The sequence below is a fragment of the Nelumbo nucifera genome, chromosome 1 (genome assembly GCF_055504915.1).
Source record: "Nelumbo nucifera cultivar China Antique chromosome 1, China Antique-T2T, whole genome shotgun sequence".
NCBI classification, from domain to species: domain Eukaryota; kingdom Viridiplantae; phylum Streptophyta; class Magnoliopsida; order Proteales; family Nelumbonaceae; genus Nelumbo; species Nelumbo nucifera.
In genome coordinates, this window is record NC_142649.1 from 119,785,556 (window position 1) to 119,812,444 (window position 26,889).

At 38.8% G+C, this 26,889-nt stretch overlaps 1 protein-coding gene and 1 long non-coding RNA gene across 4 annotated transcripts; both read left to right on the top strand.

Moving 5' to 3' along the window:
* Positions 1 to 1,019: 1,019 nt before the first annotated feature.
* Positions 1,020 to 4,232, top strand: LOC104588117 (uncharacterized). The gene is made up of 3 exons (XR_733728.2): positions 1,020 to 1,773; positions 1,957 to 1,996; positions 4,020 to 4,232. It is a non-coding gene; the product is annotated as an uncharacterized LOC104588117 (long non-coding RNA).
* A 6,475-nt stretch (positions 4,233 to 10,707) lies between these two features.
* Positions 10,708 to 26,044, top strand: LOC104588118 (UPF0481 protein At3g47200-like). Of its 3 annotated transcripts, none has more exons than XR_016080040.1 (3): positions 10,708 to 12,704; positions 13,884 to 14,102; positions 25,734 to 26,044. XR_016080040.1 is itself a non-coding variant. In XM_010245937.3 (2 exons), exons 1-2 carry the CDS (start codon positions 11,092 to 11,094, stop codon positions 13,888 to 13,890), a joined length of 1,620 nt encoding a protein of 539 aa, XP_010244239.1. In that variant the 5' UTR covers positions 10,708 to 11,091; the 3' UTR covers positions 13,891 to 14,378. The 3 variants fall into 3 exon arrangements, 1 of the variants encoding a protein (XP_010244239.1); XR_733729.3 differs by lacking the exon at positions 25,734 to 26,044 and adding an exon at positions 14,501 to 14,809; XM_010245937.3 differs by lacking the exon at positions 25,734 to 26,044 and having other exon boundaries at positions 13,884 to 14,378.
* Positions 26,045 to 26,889: the final 845 nt, after the last annotated feature.

The window sequence follows — 26,889 nt, forward strand, 5'->3', positions numbered from 1 at the left end:
GGGGTCGGAACGTGACTGCCAAACCCATTGTGGAGCTAAGGTAAAGGCCTCTGTGTACAATCTTCGGAGTGTGACTGTCAAACCCGGGGTCCAGACCCAGAAATCTAGCGACCAACACCCCTTTCTCGGCAACCTTGCAACCTTGCGAGAAAGAAGCGACCTAAATTTTTCGGAGGCGAATGCTTTGCGTATAAAGGGAACTAAATCTTTGGCGTTGCAGATGGCGGAGGAAACGAGGAGTTGATCAAGCTTGTCGGAATCGCTGGCAGTGATGAATAAGGGGAGAGAGAGAGGCTCTTTGAATTGGAAATAAGCTATGAGCGGAACCAGATTTGGATGTTAGAGACCACCCACAGATTCTAAGTGGCGCTCGAACATCTGCTTACCGGTCATCATCATCTTGCTCACGTCGAGTCATCCTCCTCCCCAGCATCTCTGCGGAAGCCTTCCTCAACTTCTCTAGTTTGTAAACCTTCGGCTCCTTGGTACAGAACACCAAGCACCCACTATTCTATGTTGGCTTGTACATGGGTTTTGACGAGGCTCGCACAACGCCTTACAAAAATTGACAGCTTCAAAGGCAAATAGCAAGCATTCAGAGGCTTTGGATTGAAACTGATGGGAATCTCAGAGCTCACTACGGGCGCGGATCGAGTTAGGTTTAGGATTACTAGGAGATTAACGAAGAGTGTGATCTTTCTCGCAGAACATGCGAATCCTATGGATTGTGTCTTTCTACTGGATGGGTCATGGCTTCGCAATTCTCGAATATGGTCTTTCTCGCAGTTTTCACCAGGGTCATGGCTTCACCAGTTGCTGTTGTCTTTCTCGAATATGGTCTTTGTCGGTTTCAAAGGGATTTAACGAAAGGGTAAAACTGATATTTCAGTTCTACCATCAATATTTAGCAACAATGGTAATATTGTTGTTGTTATTTACCTTTTAAAGATTTATTAATTAGTTTTAAAATTTAATTAATTATAAGTTTAATTTATATATAATTTGGAAGTGATTATATTAATTAAAATACATTTTTATTAATTTTAAATGGATACGTACTAAATAAATTTTGAATTTATGATTTTAATTAATTTTAAATGGATACTAAATTAAGAAAAAGTATTTTCCACATAATTCACTCTTAAATTGTATTAATTTATTCTATAATCCAAAAAATGTTGAATCAAATATTACATTAATTGGGACAGAACCGAACGGGCATAATCAGTTTGGTTAGGTTTCGATTGGTCTAGCAAAACCGACCCGTTGACAGCCCCAAATGAGGGGTTTATTTGATTGAAAATCCCCTCCCGCTCTTCATCTCTAAAGTCTTCTCTCCCTTTCCCGCTCTTCGTGACTTTTCGCTTTTGCTCACTCTCTCCCCCTACTCTCACTACTATCTCACTCTGAGGCTCACTACTTTATCTCTCTCCCTAGTCGCAACCTCTCATCTCTCTCTCTAGATCTCTTGCCACCGAAGTCACGATCTCTGCCTCTGCCCCGGGTTTATTAGTTCAAGTACAGAAATTTATTGAATCACTAAATGAAACTCTCCTATCTCATGGGGGATTTGGTGTTTCTATTGGTTTCTTAGAACCCTACTTTTTCTTCCCAATTTCAGTCATGTCCTCATTGTCGCACTCATTTCTTACAATCGACACTTGTGGACCTGTTGACATTGATGATCCACGACTTGGACTTGTCCAGATTGAAGAACTTCCCTTAGGAGAGCTGCTTGATATCATCTCTCGAGTATTATTTAAATGGCATATGGTACCCGTAGAATAGATTTATTTATTTATTTATTCCAGTTTCTGAATATTATTTTCTTTGGGAGTAGATTGATTTTAGTACATTCAGGTGATTGCTATTTGGTTATTTGTTGTTTTCCACTTGCACAACCACTTGACCTTTTGTATATCCTTTCTTATTATGCACTTCTTACTTAAAATACAGGTATAAAAGGGTTTTGTTAGATAATGGGCTCACTGTGATGGTAAGTTGAAATATATTCTCCATAGTGATTTCTTTGCCTCTTTCATTTAATTTTAATTATGAATTTAGCCACCTAGTTGTTTATTTTCTTTCCCTTGCTTTTTTTTTTTTTTTCTTGATTTGTGATGTGGTAAAGTGGGAATCTTAGAAAGAATATTAATTGTACAAAGGAATTTTGTAATAATACAAAATACCAGGAATTTTGTATTTATAGTCTTTCCAAACTTAACCTATGCGACATTAAAATTCGTATCTGGTTAATTATTTAAAAAGAAAAAAAAAGGAGTATACTATTGTCCACAAGTAGGTTGCATGATAGGACCCACTAATCAATGGGATTCATCAGTAAGGGACCAGAACACTTGAGCTATATATATGCATCTTTTGAATGCCCTGTGAAGGTGTGAGTAGCTGATCATGTTGTTATGTACTGTCATCCTAATAGACAGTATCTAGAAATCATGTAGAGTAAATTCAGATTTCGCTCAACACAAGGTGAATCCTAGACATGACCTTAACTTTTACAGAACATTGTCAAACTAGTTGCTAATTGAGGTTGCATTAATTACCAAATTCATATGAGTTGTCAAGAAGGGCCACACCATTTCTTCATGTTGTCGAAGTGGGAATTCTTTTGGAGATAAAACCCAACTGACTTGATTAATTAAAAATCATTTTCTCTCTAAGAATGAGAAAGCCATAGTTATTTTTTCCCAAAGTCTCTAAAAGTACTTGATTATCACATTAAGCTTTGGCTTATTTTCAATAGTACTCCAACATTGAGCTATATTGCTTCTTTTTAACAGTACTCCAACATTGAACTTCAATATAGCTTCAACAGACCCCACAATAGTCTCAGTGCTCTTATTGTAGGTTTTCTTATGAGTTCACTTGTTTGTGAAGTAATATAAAACTAAGTGAAAAGAACATACTGAAATTAAACCACTTGACTCAATCCAACTAAATAATCTTGAGGAGAAGCATATTGATTCAACAATCCCATCATTTGACGCTTGACCTAAGGGTCTTTGATCAGCTGAATTTTCTTAACCGAATAGCTTTATGTTTTTGTCTTTTAGTGAATAAGTAAATAAGGATTAATTGCTGAGGTTGAATTTGGATTGGATATTTTATTATTTAATTATTTTATCCATTAAAAGACAAAGGAACAAGACATTTAGTTCAGCCACTTCAACCATTATCGAACAGAGCATTTAGTCCAGGTTCCTGAATGGGCAGGTCTTAGAACATTAAAAAAATAAATGACAATTTCTATGATACTGAAAATGTATATATAGTAACTAAAAGGCTTCAGCCAGTCAGAATCCCATGTAAACTTGAGTAAATACCACTTCATCAGTTGCCAATTTCTATGATATTGAAAATGTTTATTGTGTCTAGTGTTCACAACTTGACATTAGAGCTCTTTGCTCAAGTAGAACTTGAAATTACTACATTGTGGATGGATGCAGATTGCCAACAAGTTAACTCTTGACCATGACCATGAGAATGCTAAATTCCACAAAAAAATTGCAACAATCTGAGATCAAAACACAGATCCAACTTTTCAAACTGAGGATCCTAACTCCTATGCTGCTAAAACATGTCCTAGCTCCTTGTCAATAATAGATTCTATTAATGACAAAAACTATAAAGCTAATGGGCCAGTCAACCTTAGGATCCATCTGAGAGAGTTGTTTGGTGTAGAATCTTGAAAGAGATTTTATTACTAATGTTGTCCACCGACTAAAGGCCCAAAGAACCATTGCTCATATAACCAAACACCTCACCTTAATGTAAGACGACTCTAATGCCAAGTTGATGCAGGGCATAACTTACATGCAATATATTTTCTTTCCTTTCTCATAAGAAAGTAGTCAAATAAGTGCATCAAACACATTTAATTAGAAATTTAATATTTTTCTTGCATTGACATAACTTATTTTTTCATTGTATTTTGTATATTTAATTAGACCATCAAAGTAGTCCTTGTTTTAACCTTTCTTTTTTGTTTTTCTTTGTAGGTTTTCATAATTCAAACGAGCGGCTCAAAGTATGGTTGGAGACAATGGATATTTCTTTTATATTTAGAATTTTTTATTTGAAGGTCATCTCGACTTTAATATGTATTGAGAAAAATTTGACATTTGTAATACATTATGGATATATTTTTTTTGGTAACACAATGGATGTATCAAATTATACATGGCATGTAGTTTCTTATTACAATATATAGTTTTCATGGTATCGATTATTGCTATTTTACTATTTTAATTTGAATAATTAGTTATGGAATGTATGAATGGAACAAGTATTTTATCGTTAATTTTTAAAAAGCCATTGTTATTTGTTAGATTGAAATAATTAGCTACGGTTTTGGAATAAACCATGGCCATAATCAGGTTTTAACCACGGTTTGTCCAAACCGTAGCTATAACTTGATATATTTGGTTTCAGTTTAGCTTTAATTTTACAGAAAACCGTGGCTATAGATAGACTCTTTTAGCCACAGTTTTGACAAAATGCTGTAGTTATAGGTTGCCACATTTAGCTACGGTTTTATAATGAATCGTGGCTATAAATGAAATACTTGAACTACAGCTTTGTAAAACTTTGTGGTAATAGATTTGAAGAATCACTATGAAAACTTAAAAACTATAGCAATATGTATCTTTTAGCTACGGTTCAGTCTGTGGCTAAAGGTTCATATGGTTTAAATCCATCCTTTAGCTATAGACAAAAACCGTAGCTATAGAGGAGTTATAGCCACGGATTAATTAAATCGTAGCCATAGGCTATAGCCATGCGAACATAGGCTACAGTTTTCTATCCATAACTGAATAGTAGCTATAGATCTATAGCTATGGTTATTTTGACCTTTGGCCATGGTTTTGTCCGTGGCTAAAGGTCATATTTCTTGTAGTGGAAGAAAGAGAAAATTACTTAAACCTTCCTTTATATCTATACTAATTATTAGAAGTATGAATAAGGTATTGGGTTTCTAGAATTATTTTATTAAAATACTCCTCATCTTGAATTTAGTTCATGTTCATTGAGAGGGCAGAAAATGTAATTAAAATAATTACATCTTCATTGTAGTTCATCTTCAAGTAGCCTTCATCGACCAGCTTTTAAATTTAATCAAAACAAATGGAAGCCTTGGCTGTTTTTGAGGGGGGAATGATTAGTTTTAAGAGTAGATCCTCGCATATCTTAGGCTAGACTAGACAATGTTTATAGAAGAACAAGAGGCAAATCTAGTGGATCCAATTATCGAAATAAGTGGGTGGTGGTAGTTGTCTCGAAACAACCACCTCAAAATCAACGAAGATAGCTGGTTGGAATTGTCAAGCTTTAGGTTACCCCTTGAAAACTCTTACAACAAAGAGGATCCTTCAAAAGGTTTTTTTTTTTTTTTTCTTGATGGGGATTAAGTGTAACCGTCGAGATTGTAGAAGGAAGTTTAGGATGCTTAGAGATTGGAACTACTGGGGTGTTGGCCTAGAAGGCCTTTTTGGGGGGTTTGGCTCTGTTTTGGAGAGTAGATATAAAAGTGGAAGTGCTTTTTTCAAATAAAAATTTCATACATACAAAAATTATGGATGAATTTAAAAACTTTTGTTTTTTTACCTTCAATTATGGTGAGCCGAACAAAATAAAAAAAAATAGAATAACTTTTTTAAACATGTAAGCAAACCTGTACTTTAGCTATGGGACTCTGGATTTTTGTAGGTGATTTTAATTTCATCCTAAAAAGAGATGAAAATTGGGGGGGGGGGGGGGTAGAGACCCAAAACACTAGGAGCTACAAAAAAATATCAAGGTAGTATATGACCTACATTTGACAAGCCTAAGGAGTTGACGCCCTAAGTTCACTTGGTGCAATAAGAGAGAGAACAGAGGTCTTGGATAGGGGATTTGAAAATTTAAATTGGATAGACCTGTTCCAAGAAGCTAATGATGTTTATTGGCTTATGGAGGCTTAGAACATTTTCCAATTATTCTAGACACAAAACCTGGTATGCTGAAATGCAAGAGGCCTTTCAGGTTTGAAGAGATGTGGGTCTCACATGAGGATTATGAAACCTTAATTGAGAAAGTGTAATCGAGGAAAACATTTGGTTCAAATTAGGTTGGGGTGAAAACAAGATGTAGGTGGTTGCGAGCTGAATTGAGGAAGTGGAATAAAAATACTTTTGGACAGCTGTGAAAAAAGATTGAGGAAGCTCAAAAGAACTAGATTCTGCCCTTAGAGCAAGAGGTAGTGAGTTCTCTCTTGGTAAGGTCAAAGTGTGTGAAGACAAAGTAAATCTGTGGTTAAAACGTGAAGAAATTTTTTCGGCATAAAGAGCTAGATCAAATTGGCTTCAATTGGGTGATAAGAATACAAGATTTTTCCACCAAACAATGCTTGGTAGAAGGGCTAAAATAGAATTTTAAGAAAAATGTAGGAGTGTGGGAGGAGGACCAAAGGAGGATAGAGGATGTTTTTAGAGATTATTTTACTAAAATCTTACTTCTACAAATCCCACCAATATTGAGGTTGTGGTAAATTTTTTAAATACCAGTATTAGAGAAGAGGAGGCTAGAGAGAGAGAAGGAAGTAACGGAAGAAGAGATCATTGATACCCTATTCCAGATGAATCTAAGAAAATCCCCAGGTCTAGATGGGTTCCCCAATTTATTTTTCCAAAAATATTGGAGTAAAGTTAGGGAAGAGGTGGTGAGGACAGTGAAATAAGTTTTTAGTGAAGGATTCTGAGGAATCTAAATACTACTTTCATTGCCTTGATACCCAAAACTAATCACCCTGAAGAGCCTAACCAATTTAGACCTATCAGCCTTTGCAATACTAGTTATAAAGTAATTGCTAAGGTGTTAGATAAAAGATTGAAACCGAACCTGGCAAGGGTTATCTCCCAAAATCAAAGCGCTTTTCTAAAAGAAAGATATATTAGGACAATATTTTGGTGGATCATGAGGTTTTTTATTATATAAAAAAAACAAAGCAAAAAAAGCAATTATGGCCTTAAAGTTGTTGGATAAGAGCAAGGCTTATGATAAAGTTGAATGGGAGTTCCTAAGAGCAGTAATGGAGAAAATGGGCTTTAGCCAGAAATGAATAGGGTGGGTCATGGATTGCATAACTTCAGTCTCTTATCAGATTCTTGTAAATGGCTCTCTGTGTAGGAGACTGTTTCCAAGCAGAGGTCTTAGATAGGGAGGTCCAATGTCACCATACCTCTTTCTTCTTTGTTCAGATGTGCTATCTTGTTTGATCCTAAAGCTAGTTGAGGAGAAGAAAATAACTAGGGTCAAACTAAAACACAATTGTCCAACAATTTCCCACATGTTTTTTGTAGATGACAACTTTATTTTTGCAAGAGTTGATCCAAATGAAGGGCATTGGATTATGGGCTCTATCAAGTGCTATAAGTAAGCATTGGGACAATAGGTATCTTGATAAATTTGAAGCATGTTTTAGTAGTAATTTTCATTATAGATTGCATAAATTATTGGAAAAAAGCCTAATGCGTAAAAGAGTTGAAAAACCTTTTGCCTACCTTGGTCCCCCTCCCACTTTAGCAGATGAAAATCAAGAATGTTTGAGTTTATAACTGATAAAGTAGAGAGGAAAACCTTGAGTTGGAAAAATAAGCTCTTAAATTAGGCTGGAAAGGAGGTTTTGCTAGAAGTAGTTATTAATGCAATTCCTGCTTATTGTATGTCCTATTTTGAGCTCCCAGTTGGGGTGTGTGATAAATTGAAGAAACTCCAAAGATACTTCCGGTGGGGAAAAGAAAATAACAAAAATAAGATTAGTTGGGTCAACTGAGTCAGCTAAGTCAAAACAAGTTGTATGGGTGCTTGGGTTTTAGAGGTTTGACTAGCTTTAATAAAGCTTTCTTAGCAAAGTTGGCTTAGAGGTTACCTCAGGATGAAAACAGCCTTCGGACCAAGATAATTAAGGAAAAATGTCAAAAACATATCTTTTTTAAATGATAAGTTGCTTGAGAATGGCTCTTGGGGTTGGAAGAGTGTTCTTATAGGTAGAGAGGTGCTTAAAGAGGTGGTTTGTTGGGTTGTTGGTTTGGGCAAAAATATCTCCATTTGGAAAGACCCCTGGATCCTTGGTATCCCGAGCTTTAAGGTTATGGGCCCTATGTCAAACACTAACAATGTGCCCAGATTTTGTGATCTCTTCCTCCCAAACAGTAGGAATTGGAATGCTGACGCAAAGTCTCAGGTGCATTTGTAGGTTTCTCAAGTGTTAATTGAGAGACATCTGTGGTCATTTATTTAGTCCCTCCAAGTACCCCAGATGGTAGAAAAAAAATTCTCTAGAGAAGTTGTCTAAATGCAATGGCTATCAACTCCAACATTTATAAAAGAAAAGTCACTCCAAGTTCTTGCTGTCCTGTTTACCAAAAGTAAGTAGAAACTATTCTGCATTTTATGTCTCTGTGTGAGTTTGCAAAGCATTGTTGGTTTGGTGGTTCTCTTGTTATGAGTTTTGATCATTTGTCTCTTAATACCCAGTCTAAGAATTGACTTCAAGATTGGAATGCTTTGTGTAATAAATAGGAGAGAAATGAAGAGTTGAAATCCTATACAGCTTTAATGTTGTGGAACATTTGGATGCAACGAAATGATTTTGTTTCTAATGGAAGTATGCCTAACCCAATATCTGTTATTGACATGGTTCGATTCCAAATTCAAGAGATTCAGAGGACTAGATGTATATCATCACCAATACTGCCTTGTTTTGAGAATGGGGCTAGATCTACTTCTTTTTGGATTTCCTGTAGGATGACGATGTGAAGGTAAATGTGGACGAAGCTTTTTTTTGAGTGGTAAGGTAGGTTATGGCATTGCTCCTCTCTCTAGGTAGAAGTAGTTGCAGTTTTTGAAAGCCTTTCTTTTGCAAAAGAGCTCCATCATTTCAATTTTATTCTGGAAAGTGATAACAAGTCTTTAGTTGGTTGGTTGGGTAAGGGTGGTCAGAACTGCAATGCTGAAGAGGATTTTTTAATCAGAGATTGTTTGAAGGTGGAAACTGGTTTAAATGTGTCTTTTACCATTGTAAATCACAATGCTAATAGATATATGCTCATGTTATGACTCAAAGAGGTCTTTATACCTCGGAGAATTGGGTGGGTGCCATTCCTTTATGGTTGGCCTCTGTAGTGTCTGAGGACTTTGTCGAGATTAGTAGCTGATTTTCTGCTCTATTTTCTCAGGAATAAGTCCATCCAGGCTCCAATTCAATTTAGGTAAAAGCGGGAATGAATCCCAAGTTTTTTAGGCAAGCTTAACTGTGAGGGTTGGGGGAGTTTGAATGAAGTCTAGATCAAATATGCACACTTGGTGAAGAGACTGAATGCTTTCTCAACGTGCTAACAAGGGTGTACCTTGTGATGATTCTTATCCCAACTTGAGGACTGCGCATTCAAAAAACCTGAGGACTGAAAATCCAAGCTTAGTCTATGCAAAATTGTGGATTGAGCCGGTTCAGGCTTGTGTTGGGTCCATTCAAGTTGCACCCTTAATTATGTATTCTTGTATAGATGGAGGTGAAGCCTTCATTCCAACTCATACATTGCCTAAGAATTAGAATAAAAGCATTGCCTTCATCTATATAATGATAGTCAAGCATGTGTTGAAGTCCATACCCTTTTATTATATCAAGGCTTAAATCCACACCAAGTTTGGCCTAACTTGGGCCCATGCAAATATTTTTTTCATCTATACACATCAAATACTATAAAATTTTATAAATAATTAAAATTTACTTATTTGATGTCATAGGCCCAAAACCTACATTGGCACTATAACCTTTGTAAAACTGGTTTGGGCCCACCCCATGATCATCCCTACTTGAAATGATTTAACCCATCCCATGATCACCCGTACTTGAAATGATTTAAAGCTTCTTTTAAAGACATTGATTGATGGAAATGTGAAACTTCCTTAGCTTTTATGTTGATAGATAGTTTTTAATACCTTTAAGTTATGTTTAGTACTATTGTCACTTTGCAAGTTTTGTGTTGGTTAATACAAATGTTTGAAAAATTATCTTATCGCATCACATCAAATAAACAACATTAAATTAGGTAGTGGCATTTATAATAGAAACACAAAAATTGGGGATTTCTAAAAAAGCATTAATAACTCAAAGCATTTATGGTAGAAAAAAATATATTTTCAAAATATTTGTATTAACCAACCCAAAAAATTAGGAATAAAAATGGGAAATGGTACCAAACACAACCCTAATGAACACCCCCACCCCATCTGCCTATTAGAAAGTTTAAGAAAAATCGCATGCCATTCTTATGATAAGCTTCCTCGTCTCAAAAATCATAATAGGAATAGAATAATGCACGTGAGATAGTGATGATTTTTAAATGACAAAAATGACCTTAATCTAATCAACGTCGGTTCATCTCTTATACATGCTGACCTACTCACCAACTCCAAAATTAAATCATTGCACCCTTTTGAATGCCCATAGGGTAGATTTCCAGCTGTAATTGTCCCCAGATAATGAGCCCCATGAATCAATCACTTTTACTTCCTCTCTCTCTACCGTTGGTATGGTGGCTTGTCCTCTAAAATTATTAAATTATTATATATATATATATATATATATTCCTATTTTCAGTTTTGTTTGGATGATTCCTTCTAAAATTGAAGTTGAGAAAGGAACGGATCTGAAGTTCTCTTTCTCCACAAGTTAAACAAATAAATTAAATGAAAAGTTAAAGCGACTTTTTTTTTCTTATTTTTTTTTTAGCATTGGAAGCTTGAGATGACCTTGTACATTGCTTGTCCAATTGGAACTGGTAGTTTGATCCAAAAAGCGTTCTATATTCATTTACTTCCTTTTCCTTTCCTCCCTCTCTGGTTTGATTCAAATTTATTTGATGATTACACAGAATAACTACCGTTCCGTTGTCATGTTAGGGGCCAACAAGGATGACCCTTTTCGGCGTTGTTCAATTGATTAAACGTCGAAAAACAGAAAGATTTGCCATCGATCCTCTCTTTGTTGGGTGAGAAAATCTCTGTTTTTTAACTTAACATCCACCTGAAATGGTTGCCGTTTTCAACAAAGAGCTGTTGAGTTGGTATCTGATCACCCTCAAACTCAGAGAAACTGTGGATACTGGGAACCAAAATACTGACGACACTCCCACCAGCGCCCGGTCAGTCAATCCATTCGAACAACCGCCGACACCGCCGCAGCAGCAGCAGCAAACAGAAAAGCGGCAGCCATGCGAATTGAAGAATATATCGACCAGCGGCAATGTTGAGGAAGAAACCTATTTATCAGAGTCCACCCAGTGGGTTATCTCGATCACAGAGAAGTTGGAACAGGCCCGTCAAGACGAGAACGCTGGGTCATGGGCCAAGTTATGCATCTACCGAGTCCCCAAGTGTCTCCGAGAAGGCGACGATAAGGCCTATGTTCCCCAGATAGTGTCGCTGGGGCCTTATCATCATGGTCGGAAACGGTTGAGGGAGATGGATCGTCACAAATGGCGAGCTCTCCACCATACCCTTAAGCGTACAAATCATGACGTGAAGCACTACTTGGAACCCATTAAGGAGCTTGAGGAGAAGGCTCGTGCCTGCTATGAAGGGGAGATCACCCTCAGCAGCAAAGAATTTGTTGAGATGATGGTGCTAGATGGGTGTTTCATGCTTGAGCTCTTCCGAGGCGCTGCCGGGGGATTCAAGCATCTGGGTTACTCCCGTAATGACCCCGTTTTTGCTATGCGCGGTATTATGCATTCCATACAGCGTGACATGATAATGCTTGAGAATCAGATACCACTCTTCGTATTAGATCGACTCCTGGGGCTCCAGATGGGTGATCTTGACCAGAAAGGCTTTGTGGCAAAGCTTGCACTCCGATTCTTTGACCCACTCATGCCGTCCGATGAGCCGCTACAGCAGAAATACTTAACTAGGATGGAATCTTCGATGGGACATTCGACCGTCTTCGATCCCTTGACGGAACAAGACGGCCTTCATTGCCTGGACATTTTCAGGCGGAGTCTTTTGCGCAGGGGACCCCAACCTTCGGCCCGAATGTGGATCAGACGGTGGTCACAAGCTGATCGAGTGGCGGACAAACGGCGTCAGCAACTAATCCACTGTGTCACCGAGCTAAAGGATGCTGGGATCAAGTTCAAGAAGAGGAAGACAGATCGCTTCTGGGATATCAAGTTCAAGAATGGAGTCCTTCGGATTCCTAGGCTCTTGATTCATGACGGGACCAAATCTCTATTCCTCAACCTCATTGCTTTCGAACAATGCCATCTTGACTGCAGCAATAACATAACCACTTATGTGATCTTTATGGACAATCTTATCAACTCCCCTCAGGACGTGGGCTACCTCCATTACTACGGGATTATCGAGCACTGGCTCGGCAGTGATGCTGAGGTCGCCGACCTCTTCAATCGTCTGTGTCAAGAAGTGGTGTTCGACATCAAAGAAAGTTATCTGTCCCTATTGTCTGAGCAGGTCAACCGTTACTCTGAACAAAAATGGAATGCTTGGAGAGCCAGCCTGAAGCACAACTACTTTAGCAATCCTTGGGCCATCATCTCCTTTTCTGCTGCTGTTGTCTTGTTGTTACTGACTACAGCACAGACCTTTTACGGAGTATATGGTTATTACAAGCCACCGCGACAACCGTAAGAGCCCATCACACACACACAATTAAAAAACACAGTCACAGACTTCACAAATGTTTTAAAATGGAATTTCTGATACATGAATGATTTTCATATACATTACTACGAGATTTGCTTAAGCCAAATACAATCAAATTTTGATATGAATTGTTTGGATGAGTTTGAATTATTTTCTTGAATGAAGTTCTCAACCATTTGACACAGATTTTACTGCAATAACATCTACCAACATATGAACTCCAACTATTTGATCAAATACTTGACCGAATAGCACTGCCTGGTTGAGAAAAGAAAACCATAAAAAGTTGTTTTCAAAAGATGTCCATTTTGCTGGTTCTTGAATCATGTATTGCTGATTCTGGAACCGGCAACAACCAAACAAACAGCCATTTTGCTTGGGCTGCTAATTTTTCCTTTTTTTTTTCTTTCTTGATTCTTCACTCATTGCTCATTCATCAGTTCAGCTGGAAGAACAGTGGAACCCCCATGTCATACCATACAACACAAACAAGTTCACTCCCTTGACTCACGAAGTCAGGAGTATACGTGAAATCTTCAGCAGCTCCATTTTTGCTTTTTGGAAAATTTTCCACTAATAAATTAAGCACAAGTACAAACCAGACTGAACTATGTAGGTCGTTTCAGATATGTTTTTATTCCAGAGTTCTTGATCTCAAGTCTCAACCATACAAACAGCACAACTAGCTCATAGAATCCACTAATAGGACACCAAGCACATGGCTGGAAATCCCCATTGTCTAATCACAGAAAAATATTCAGTTGCTAAGACCCACAAGCATCAGTTCCTATCACCCTTGTGTATTCCTCTTCTTTAGGCTCCAGCTTAAGAATTCTGTATTGGAATTTTTGTATTTGCACTGAACATATTTATATTCAGACAAGACATACACACATCATGTTTCAAATTCCCAAACACATCCCTACTAAATTTACTGAAATAGTTTTTAGTTTTTATTATTTTACTATGTGTTTTGTTTTTTGGGTTAAATACTTAAACTTTCCCTATGATTTAAGCATATAAACAAGAACTTAGCCTATTGTTTGCATAATCACTGATTAAAGTACGCTTATAATTTCTGACAATGGACAACTGTTATTAACCAGTAATGGAAAGATTGAAAAGACTACTTAACCTTTGGTTTTTATTCAAATTTTCAGAATATAACATTGTGGAGAAAACTGACCACAACTCTTTCCAAAGAGAACTGGACGAGCTACGACAGCAATTCCCTCAAGAATGGGTGGCAATTCATCCTTGTTATATCCCTCCAAACCAAAAATCCTTTTATTTATAAAATTCAGAGGAAGGAATTGCCCAGAAAATGACCACAACCATTCAGATATCAGCGAAGATTCTTCTGGCATCCGAATTGAGAGGTGCGTTCCTGCCAAATTCTACTGGGTGTATACGTTGCTGTTGCATTATATTTTCCATAGTTATATTTATTGCACTCTTGCTTATTACTTCCAAGAAAGGAATTCCTTTTCATGTTTGAATTCAAATCCTACAAAGTCGTAGTTCTGGTGTTTGAATTCAAATCCTTAGTAGCCCTTATTCTCCAGTCTTGTACTCTAGGGTTTCCGAAATTAGAAGCATGAGATCTTATAAAAGCACTGTTTTTTTTTTCTTCTAGAAATCCAATATTATTTTTGCCACACTTTGTTTTTCTTATTGGTACTTGAGGGAGGAGGATGGTGCAATAGTCCTAGTATTCTTGAGTTGCATTTTAAGATTCTCTTATTGGATGTTTTGTTTGTTTGCTTGGATTTTTTAGGGATATGAAGTCCCAAAGTTAGATCTGCTACTTCTACTTCAAATCTGCCCAGATCTGAAGTCACCACAAATTTCTGTGTTTCTGAAGACTCTTCTCACCTGAAATCAGTCAACAATAGTAGAAAGAGAAAAAAAATCTAATTTTTGGGATTCTTTCATTGGTAAATTAGGTTTTGTATTAAAAATTTGTGTTTGGAATAAGTGTAAAACGTCATCGGTGTAATACACCGATACGTTTTACACTAAACCGGAAAGTGACCGCTGATTTTTTGAAAATAGTGATGGGTGGAAGGGTGTAAAGTTTTACATCGATAAAATCGATGTAGTTTTTACATCGATTATCAATGTAAAACTTTAGAGTTGATGAGGTTTTATATTGATTATCAACGTAAAACTACACTCCATCCAAACGCACACAAAATTGAACCGGAGTGTAGTTTTATGTCAATAATAATTACACCCTCTTTCCAAACACATACAAAACCGAATTGATGTAAAATTTACATCAGTTATTGATTTACATTGCATCCAAATGCAGAAAAGAACAATGAAGAGAAAAATCAACCGCAAAAAGGTAGTTTTGGAATTAACAAAAATTATATAAGTCACGTGACATCACATGAGAACGGATTGTATTGGCATGCTAACAGTAGGAGAGGATTTTGTCCATTGTCAGAAATTGTAAGGGTACTTTAAGTGATTATGCAAACAATAGGGTAAGTTTTTGTCCATTTGCTAAACCATAAAGGTACTTTAAGTATTTAACCCCCTTTCTTTTTGAGAAAATTATTGAAAAACGAAAAATTACGAACAAGTCCTTAAATTCAGGGGTGAGCAAATGGGTAGGTTCTACTTGGAACTGAATGAAACCGACCTTGAACTGGCCTTGAACTGACCCTATCCAATTTGTTACAAGATAGGGTTTGGTTCCAAATGCTTAGAACTGACCCTCATCTAGGCTGATTCCATGGTTTAGGGGTTACCCTACTCGAATTGATTTGATGAACTGACCTTGATTGGCCTTGGTGGAACCTGTCGTGGAACCAAACTTGCTTTGAAATAAATTCTGGAATACTTATGGGGATGTGAAGATTTGAACCCAAGCACTCATGATTACATAGGCCATGGTCTCACTCGACCATTGAGTTACTTTAAGTGATTTGACCATTTGTTTTCATGTTAATATTTGAATGTGTATAATAAGTAATTTAAAATGTAATATATGCAAATTTTAAACTTAAGCTAAAGTTTTGAACCATATAATGATAGCCTATATATTAACTTGCTCAATTTAGTCAATAAAGATAATATAAGTTTTAAACTATATATCTTATTTATTGAAAATCAAGTTTTTAAAGAACATGTCTTTTTTTTTTTTTTCAAGGGGGAGAGTAAACAAAGAACAGGTTCCATAGGTAGACCCTGGAACCGATCCCGAAACCACCAAGGCCAGAACCGACCCTGAAACCAACCTTCATAGACTAGGTTTCAGTTCTAAAAATCCGAAATCTAGACATGAAACTAAACCGACCCATGTTCACCCCTACTTAAAGCATTTCTTCAAACGCCCTTTTTCTATTATTTTTCTCAAAAAACAAATGAGCCTAATTCTACAAATATAGCACATGCTAATACTCTTTTTAGGAAGTGGGCAAATTCAGATGGGGTTGCTAATCTTCATTTAAATTTTATAATAGACGCTTCCATTTTAGATGGGGATCTCAAACACATTAATTACCATCGTTTCTACCATAAAAAGAAGATACCTATAGATTCTCTCTTATGTGATGATTCACTCCGTCTTGAATAGTCATTGATTCTTTCTTGTCCATCAACATTTTATATTAATCACAATTTTTGGGTAATGTGCAATTCAAAGGCGCAATACTCATGGATAGAAATTGTTTCAGCTCCCAAGCTATGATCCGTACCATCATCCATGGGAAGGTTATTAAGTGCTGAATATGGCCATTTGTGTATATAATGTATCGGTGACACTGAAAATATATTATACGATATGGTACAACACGTATAACGATCGATAGTTTAAACCTTGACGAGAATGGTATTCCCCTATCATATAAGATTCACTTTGATTCCCCGAATGAAGAGGTCATATTGACAAGTTGGCTAAATAGATATCACTATAATTCTGATGCCCAAGAAGGTTAACTCATCCCTTACCTTCTGGTGGTGAATGTGTAAGTGCTCAGACGTACAGGAATTGCATTTTTCTGAGGTGGAAATGGTGATATGCACATGTAGGTGTAGGGGTGAGGGTCAAGCACAAAAACGGGAATATATAGTTGATTGCCTTGATATATGGAGTGGGGGATAATTTGGAGATCATTCATCGATCATATCGAAACAACCAGGGCCCTTGGGAGTTGGGATAATTAATTAGATACTTGGCCAAAAGCTTACCCCAACATCGAGTCCGTGTTCCGCCAATGAGTGACGACCATGTCGTCTCATGTGAAAACCGTCTAATGTTAACAGGCAGGCAGACGTTAATTGGCATTCATGGTTGAACCGGGCAGACAATGACAAATCCTAAATTCAAACCCTGTTTCTCATTTTCTCTTTTCTCTTCCACCGAACCTTCCTCCATTTGGCGAACACACCATACTGGCCATCGTTCATCGCCTCATCAGCCATCATCCTTTGGCGGCGAGACTCCGGCACCGGTATGTTGTCTGGCATCCTCCTCCTTCTTCTTCTTTTCCTTCTTCTTCTTCTTCTTACAAAGGTATTCCTTGTTTTCTTACAAAGGTGTTGCCGAACCTCAGCTCACACCCGCGGCCATTCTCCAGGCAAACGAAGGTGAGTGAACCCGAAACTCAAATCCCAATCCAATGGCTATCAATTAGGGGTTTTGCTTTCAGACTTGAGCCATCCATTAGGGGTTTGCTTCTATGCTTAATTTTAGGGATTTTTTTGCACATCAACTCTGCCTGTATGCTGCTTAGTTTTAGGGAATTTTTTTGTGCATCAAGTCTTCTAGTATGAGCTTGTCTTACACCGCCATGAGGGTTGTGTTATCTTTTTGCATTCACGACAGTAATACACCTATTTTGCATTGTTTAGATGCTTAGGCTAGATCTTGCAAACATGTAAGTCTGGCTGATCTTGCAAACTCCAAGTAAGTCATACATGGTAAGGTCACGTAGGAAAATGAAGGTGGCCCAAACTTCTAGGCTGATCTTGCAAACAAGTCAGGGACAACACCAAAAGCCACCATGGAGTATATGGCCAATCAAGTTGGAAGTGCTAAGAATTTGGGATCCACTCATGCTAATTATTACAATTATCTACGGACAAAGAGAAAAAATATGGAAATGGGAGGTGCAGGAGCCATTTTAAAATTTTTCGAGAAGTAGCAGATGGAGAAGTCCTCATCATTCCACTCCATACAACTCGATTTTGAATATCAGATTACAAATTTTGGGCGGATGCAAAAATGGTAGCTGATTATCATTTTTTTGGTGATGTGATCTGCTTTGATACCACCTTCAAAACCAATCAGGATCATCATCCATTTGCACCTTTTGTTGGTGTTAATCACCATAGGCAAACAGTAATATTTGGGGCTGTACTAATGTATAGTGAGATAGTCGAAGCATTTTTGAATGCAATGGGTGGGGAAAAAACAATAATGATCTTAACATATCAATGTACAACAATGGCAAAAGCCATTTGTTGTGGGCCCGGGCATAGGATCTCGTCACGGGTCGGTCCACGGGAAAAACCTCTTGCTTCCCCTTGCGTCTTCCCTTGCGTGCAGACCCTATTGTGGAAAACCGAATGGGTGATTTGTCCAAGAGACCACCCAAACTCTCCTCACTCTTTTCTTGACTAGAAAACTGAATGCCTTTACTTCAATTCGTAGCTCCTTAAATAGGAGATTACAGAAGGAAATTCCTTGTTGGATTTGACTAGGCTAGGGTAATCCAACTTAAACTCAAACTCCTAATTACCTACTCCTAATGGTAACACAACTCTTACTTAAGAAAAGATAAGATAAGATAAGGATAAGGGATGAGGAATGGTGTAGCTAGCGGCGAGTTGGCGAGCCGAGCTGATGTGGTAAGCTAAGTGTGGACCCACCCTGATGAGCTGTCGTGTGGGTCCCGCCCTACTGCTACTGCCTGGCGGCGCACGTCTCATAGTGCTGCTGCCGTGCGGTGCGTGCTGCTACCGTGCGGTGTGTGCTGCGCGCTGCCGGGTGGTGCGTGCTACGCGCTGCCAGGAGGTGCATGTTGTGCACTGCCGGGCGGTGCATGTTGCGCGCTGCCGGGCGGTGCATGTTGCATGCTGCCGGGTGGTGCGTGCTGCTGTGCGTGCCACTGCCTATGACTACGCCGTAGTGTGATGCCGGGCGGTGTGTCCATAACATCACACCCCTCCTGGACAACGAGCTTGTCCTCAAGCTCGAATGGGTGTCGGAAAACACCGTCAAGGGAATCTTGGATAGGTGGAATGGCTTTGCCCTCCTGGATCGGGTTCCCATGAAGGGGGCTCCTCTTCATCTTCCTCTTGTTTCACCAGGAGGCAGAAAAGTCTCTTGCACTTGTGTCCTGCTGAGTAGAGTTCATTGCAATTAAAACATTGCCCCCTCGCCCTGCGTTTTGCCATCTCAGCCCTGGACAAGCGCTTAATAGGGGGTGTAACAATGTTGCTCCCCACATCGGATGCTGATCTGGAATTGGTGCTTGTCTGTGGCTTCCATTCTTGGCTGGCTGCTGAATATGGAGCCACTCCGAGTGGTTCCGGGGTTGCCCATGCTGATGGAGGCCTCCCCATACTGACGGTTCCATAGCTGAGCTGTAGTTTGCGTTCGAAGGTGCGTGCTAGGTTCATGGCTGTGACTAGGTTGGGAGGGTGTTGCATCTCTACGTCCACTCTTAGGGGTTCTGCTAGCCCCGCGGTGAACATATCAACTTGCTGATCTGCACGAACCGAGGTTGCTCTGGCGAGAAGGGTTTGGAACTGGTGTTGGTATTCTGCCACGGTTCCAGTTTGTTTGAGGTTGATTAACTCACCTAGTGGGTTGCTCGTCAATGGGAGCCCGAACCTGAGGAGGCAGTAGGACTTGAATTGGTCCCAGCTGAGTTCTGGTTCCTCCTGCTCCACTTGGTAGAACTAGAGTTGTGCTTCCTCCGTTAGATGGAACGCGGCCCGACTAACCTTATCCTTCTCCTCCGTGCGCTGATTCTGAATGAATTGCTCGCAGCGGTACAGCCATCCTAGTGGGTCGCCGCTGCCGCTGTATGAGGGAAACTCCAAATGGCTATACTTGGGAATAACTGCGGCTGTCGGGGCAACGATCTGTTGTTCGCTGGGTGCCTCTGCCCAGTCTGGATGACGACTGTTTGTGTTGGTGATTCCCTCAGAATTCCTTTCTTTGTTGGAGAGGAATGCTTCTAGTAGGCGTCGCAGCTCCCGGACATATTTCTTGACCTCACAAACCTCCATGTTGGTTTCTACTAGACTATGTTCCAGTTCGTGGACCTTGGATGATAGCTACTCCATATCGCCCATGACGTTTGGCTCTGATACCAAAATGTTGTGGGCCCGGGCGTAGGATCTCGTCACGGGTCGGTCCACGGGGAGAACCTCTTGCTTCCCCTTGCGCCTTCCCTTGCGTGTAAACCCTATTGTGGAAAACCGAATGGGTGATTTGTCCAAGAGACCATCCAAACTCTCCTCACTCTTTTCTTGACTGGAAAACTGAATGCCTTTACTTCAATTCGTAGCTCCTTAAATAGGAGATTACAGAAGGAAATTCCTTGTTGATTCGGCTAGGCTAGGGTAATCCAACTTAAACTCAAACTCCTAATTACCTACTCCTAATGGTAACACAACTCTTACTTAAGATAAGATAAGATTAGATAAGGATAAGGGATGAGGAATGGTGTAGTTGGCGGCGAGTTGGCGAGCAGAGCTGATGTGGTAAGCTAAGTGTGGACCCACCCTGATGAGCTGTCGTGTGGGTCCCGCCCTATTGCTGCTGCCTGGCAGCCCCGCGTCTCACAGTGCTGCTGCCATGCGGTGCGTGCTGTTGTCGTGCGGTGCGTGCTGCTGCCGTGCGGCGCGTGTTGCTGCCTAGTGCTGCTGTCGTGCAGTGCGTGCCGTTGCCTATGACTGTGCCACAGTGTGCTGCCGGGCGGTGTGTCCATAACACCATCAAATATGTCTTCTCGGGGGGGTTAATCATTGCCTTTGTATTTGACACATTTATCAGAATGTTGTTAAACACTTGTCCCATCTATTTTGTGTTTCCAAGACTTTTAAGAAAGATTCCAGCAAATTGATATATGATTATGAAGAAGATGATGAATTTCTCAATGCATGGGAAGAAATGCTTTGTCACTATGGTTTGAAAGAAATACATGGTTGAAAGGGTTAGTTGAAGTGAAAGAGAAGTGGGCATTGGTTTATGGGAGAAACCATTTTTATAGTAACATGAAAGGCACTCAAAGGAGCAAAAACATGAATAGCTTGTTAAGGGGTTATTTGAAATCACCATTGAATATATCTCGATTTTTTTACCATTTTGAAAGGTTTGTGTGAGATAGACTCTAGAAAGAATTAGAGATGGATTTCAAGACGATTCATAACAAACTCCATTTGAGCATACAATTGTTGATTCTTGAACAAGCTGCAATAGTTTACACTCCCATGGTTTTAGGGAATTTGAGGAGTACCACAACTCTATGGTTTGCTTCGTAAACAACAAATTTGAGGTTGATGAAGGGATCAAAACCACTATAAGAATGTATGGCAAAAATAAAGTGCATGGTGTATTATTTTCACCCTTGGATCTGTCAGTCTCATGTAGTTATAGAAACTTTGAATTTGTAGGACTGATTTGTGATCATGCATTGAATGTGCTTTATAAAAATAGGGTAATGCATCTTCTATTCCGGTACATTTTAAAACAATGGACAAGAGACACAAAAGATGAGATTGCAATAGACTACCATGGTTGTGCAATTAATCTTGATCCTAACCATGAATATACTATGAGATCAACTAAATTGATGAGAATTTCACGAGGCATATCTAATCAGGCTGTAAAAAACGAAAAAAAGCTTACCAATATGCATTGAATGGGTTCAAAAAGATCCATATTTGAGTTGAGAAAATAATAGAAGTAGATGTTTCAAGTGATACACAGATTACTCATTTGCTTAATATCAAAGATGATTTGGATGCATATCTACAACACGGCAGTTAACTGAGATCTTGTCAATTAGGTGATGTCGATAATTTACAAAAGAAAGGAAACATTGACAGAGTCCATAATGATCTCACACACAAGGTGACGATAGGAATCAAATGGTGTTTGTCCAAGCACGACAAGTATTCTTGACCTTAAATTAGTTAGATACCACATATCAACCATATGTAATGAATATCGGCATCATTGAATTGGCAAATACCCTAGATTGCTACAAGAGACACATATCAACCCCATCAACATGACAAGATTGCTACAAGCTTCAATAGCTTCAGGCACATTTGAAAAACAAACAAATCAGGTATTTTTGGAGTTAAACAAAAAAGGTTGTGAAAATAAAATAAGTTTTCTTTTTTAAGTCAAACATTTTCTTATGGGTAAATTTCTTAAACTACCCTTATGGTTTATCTAATTGACTAACCCTATCCTTACTATTTGAAAATTGTCTAATGCTACCCCTATTGTTTCTCACAATTGACTAATACTTCCCTTACCATTGACGTTATGTCATAAACCATTCAAATGTGTCATCACATGACTGTTATAACTTTAAAAATACCAAACTTACCCTTTTATGTTGAAAATGCCCTTTTTTGTTTTGATTGAGCCAGTCATTGGTATCAGCTTGAGAGGGAGAGGAAGAGGGAACTAGCTCGAAGAGGGACCAGATGATGATGATGAGCATGGTGGAAGACGAAAAAGAAGTATAAGATCTTCGACTTCTCAATGACCAAGGATGGCAACTGTTCTTCAGAGAAAGAACCTGTAGTGACCCGTCAATTCTTTTCTAGTCAAGGAGTCAGAAATGGGGGCGACTCCTACTATTGTTACAGCTCCCTTGCCATGAGCTCACTGGGTTGGCGTCAAATTCTGTCAATCGAAATCTCTTGCCACCGGTATACCCATAGAAGTTTTGGAGAAGAATAAGTGAGGGTATACTATTGTGGCGTTACCTTTTACAGATCGACTATTAGGAGTCCTACATATGGTGCTTTTCCTCTCCCTTTGACTTTAAATAATGCTTTTTTTTTTCTTCTTGTTCTTTTAATTTCAACCCTCTCTGCAATCTCTCTCCAATCACAACTAATCCTTCCTCCCTCTACTACTCCTACAACAATGCCTTCCACGGCCTCGCCCTCTCCACGCTCTGACTCTATCCTTGCCATTTATCCCGACTCCCTCCACACCATCCACTCCCCCGAGTTCATGTTTCTCAGCTCCGATTTGGGCTTGCGGCCTGGCCACAGTACCGAGGACCTCAACCAAGCTTCTCAGGATGTCATTAAAGGGATGAGAGATCCATCATATGGATGATCGAACCCTACAGGAAGGTTGGGCAAAATTTTAAAAATTTCTTTACTCCCATCTAGGAATCGTATTCCCAATTTAAAAAACTGCATTTTCAAGGTTCGTTCTTGTAACCAAACCGGACCAAATCTAAAACCAAATTAAGGGAGGGATATACCTGATACGGAATCCACGCAAGAATGCTCCTCCCAACATAGTGTTCACACCCAAAGAGTGTACCAAATCCTCCCTCCATTGAAGATGACACAACTTAGGATGAGGCAGGATTAGTAGGTAGTTCTTTACCAAGAACTTGTGACTCTTCAGCAAGAATCAAATGGGACAGTGAGCATAGCTTCTAAATTGTTTCTTCTGGCAAGAAACAATATCAAGATCTAATCTTGATCAAATCCAAGAACTGGAGATCGAACAGGGTAGGGCGGCAAGAGCAGGAAGAAGAAGAGAAGAAGGCAAGAACAGTCTAATTGAGTTGTCTTCTCTCTGTATTGAGTGAGTGTGTTTTCAAGGTTTGCCCTACTCTCTTATTTATAGCCTTAAAGAAGCAACTTCGTAATCTCATTAGGAGTTTCCTGATCCAAATCTTTATTTGGATCTGGATTCTTTAAGTGATAAGGATAATCCCTTATCTTATCTGCAAATAAAGATCAACATTCCTAATCAAATTAGGAGTTCTGGACTCTTTAAGTGATAAGGATAATCCCTTATCCTTATCTGCTGATCCAAATCCCAAATCCGCCCCTATTTAATTAATCTAATTAACCTAGTTTATAATGGGCTTTTAGGCCCATTAAGCTTTCAGTCTCACTTCCACTTTAATGTTGGCTAGCTTGGCTCTCTTTGTATGGCGTGGGACCCTATCATTGATCTACACATCAGCCACATGGGTTCAGCCTAGCCTCTGTTACAAGGCTTGGTTGAATTCACTGCTGAATACAATGAACCCCTGAGTCCATCATCATGGGCTCTTAATGGGCACAACATTTACACTAAATGGTCCTTTTCCAGCCATCCTATGAAGGCCCAAGGACTGTGGGCAGATGCAAGATTAGCCCATTAGGTATAATCCTCAATGGTCTTACATTTAACCTCTTAGTCCGTAATGATCAAACACTGCCCGACAAGAGAGGACCTCTCTCTCAGCTGCAAGGTACAGTGTTGCATTCTCTACTCACATGGATCCCGGGAATTAAAACCTTTTGCAAACATTTTGAAACCATAATATATATATATATATATATATATATATATATATATGTATGTATGTATGTATATTTCTATATAAATATATTTTTGTAAAAACAAATTTCAACGGTTGAAATCAACTACCGGCAGTTTAGGTTTCCATAAGATAGAGTGCATCCCCGATCATTCACTTTGTCTGACAAAGGGGCTGATCCTGTCACTATGATCACCCACTCAGATGAATTCTTGGACTGACCCAACATACCCAGGTTTTGACCCCCTCTAAGGATCTCATTGATTGACATATCAAAGATAGCCTAATCCGACACCTGGTGCAGTATCATAATCGAGTATAGGGGTCAAGTGTAACATTCCAGTTTTGCCCATCTATCTCTAAGGTCTAGGGCAATATTGGAATTTTGATCCGGTTCAGGGATTCAAGAAAACCCACACTGCATGTACCTCAGGTCTCACCCTAGTAGCTGAGACAAACTACCCCAACCATCTTGGTGGTACATCAGTGTTAGCCCTAGGAGGATAAATCTCCCCAGATCTATCCAATGGTTGTAAAGATTCTAAACTAACACGAGTCTCATATGTGCCCAGTTTAAGGGTATTACACAGAAACACACCATAATAACATGAATCAAATATGTACTTTATTCATTTAAAATAAATGTCATAATGTACATCATGTTGATTGGAGCTAAGGACACACACTGTCTAACAGTCACAATCGACATCCTCAGCACGGGTGTCTGGCCTGAGTCCAATTTCTTTAACAACACAGGCATGCCCGTTGTACCTTCACGGGTTCGTGGGAAGGTGATGATCTGTGATTGAGGGATTAACGCCATGGTTGAAAAGGGTGTGGTTGTACGTGACGCAAGTGGATTGGGAATGACATAGCGGCGAGTGGGGAGGAGATGGTGGCCGTTGGCTGATAGGCATTTTCTCCCTAGCAGTGGCGGTGGTGAGGAAGACGGGGGATGGGTTTGATGGCGAGGCAAGGTGGGGGAGGGAGGGTTTGGCGAAGAGGCAAGGTTAATCCAGTAGAGACCGGTTGTAGCTAATATTGTAGTGTTTCCTTCGAGGAGAGACGGGTGGCAGTTGCAACAAGATGATGTTGTTGAAGTACAGTAGGTAGTTTAAAACAATATGTAAACAGTAAGTATAGGGGTTTGTGAATTAGCTAAACCATAAGGATAGTTTAAGAAATTTACCATTTTCTTATTTGTTATAGAGAAATATTATAGATGTACCAAACTGGTGTTTTGGCACACTTTTGGATTACCGACCAACATAAGCAAATAAGACCATGTTAGTGAGTGCACTTCTTAAACAAACTGAATTGTTAATTGTTTCTTTTTTTCACAGATTTTGGGTAATATAAATGCTTTTTCTTGTTTTATATTATGCTTTACATAGTAGAGAGAGAAAGTGTTAGAGTGAGGAGCCATCTCTTTCTATTGCTAATGCAATATTTTTCACTTTTTGACAGGTTGAGCTTTTGCCGATTCAGCAAAGATTTCCGTGATTCTCTTCCAGTACCTGATAAACAGTTGGCACTAAAATGCTCTCAACCAATTTAATCATAGTATACAAACTTTGTTTTGTAAATTAGTGCATTTGGGTCTTCAATTTCTTGGATTTTGTACTATGATGCGACTACGTAGAGCAGTGCTGTTAAACCCTATCAAACTATTTGCGTTATGGTGTTGATGGTGCTAAGTGGTTTTCTGCCCATGTTAATAGAATTATGAGGCCAGTTTACATCTCCAATAGTGGTGTAATCCACTGATCCATATAATTAATATTCTTATCATTTTTTAAAATATTCTAAATCCTCTCAGAATTCAACATATAAGATTCAATTTGATCCAAATATTAATATGTCAATGTCATGTCATCCGTAGCTCAATTAAAAACATAGACAAGTGGAAGTATAGTTATCAAATTTAGCCATTTAAATATTACTTACAACACACTACCAAAGCAACTTTCTAGTTCCTTGTAAAAGCATGCAAAGTCAGTCATGGGGATAACATGAATCTGTTCAATATCCCAAACCCAACTCAAGCCCAACCTGAATCCCAAACAGGATTAGAGTTGGGGATGACATAAACTGCTCAGCCCAGCTTGCTCACCTACCAGAAGCCTACAATTATCTGATTTCACTTCCTCTTTCTGGACTGAAGGCTTCATCTCTCCACATGGATCTAAGGTATACATCACCAAAGGTGAGTCATTGCGAGTAGATAAAACCAAATACTTGCACAATAAAAGTGAGAGCAGATAGTGGCGGAGTTGTAATTAGAATTTACTCTCACATGAACCAGCTGCTGTAACTTTTTGATCACCATTAAACCCTCTTGTCATTTAATGAAGATTAGAGCAATATAGAAATAGTAAACTTTCCAAGTGAAGAGAGGCGAGAAAAGGTTAAATAAAATAAAAACTTGAAAAAAATAGTAATTTAACTTTACATCTTCATGATGGAACTTTGCTAATCTTACACAGGCAATACTCCGAACCATGCACAATTCACATGCCTTACCGATACTTTTGTCAATGAATTTTATTGTACTCCATACAATTGAGATGCATCCGAATTGGAGCAATACTCAAAAACAGAAAAAAGAAAACTATGATCTATA

Coding starts and splice junctions, on each gene's coding strand:
- LOC104588118 (XM_010245937.3), top strand. CDS start 11,092: ATGGTTGCCGTTTTCAACAAAGAGCTGTTGAGTTGGTATCTGATCACC.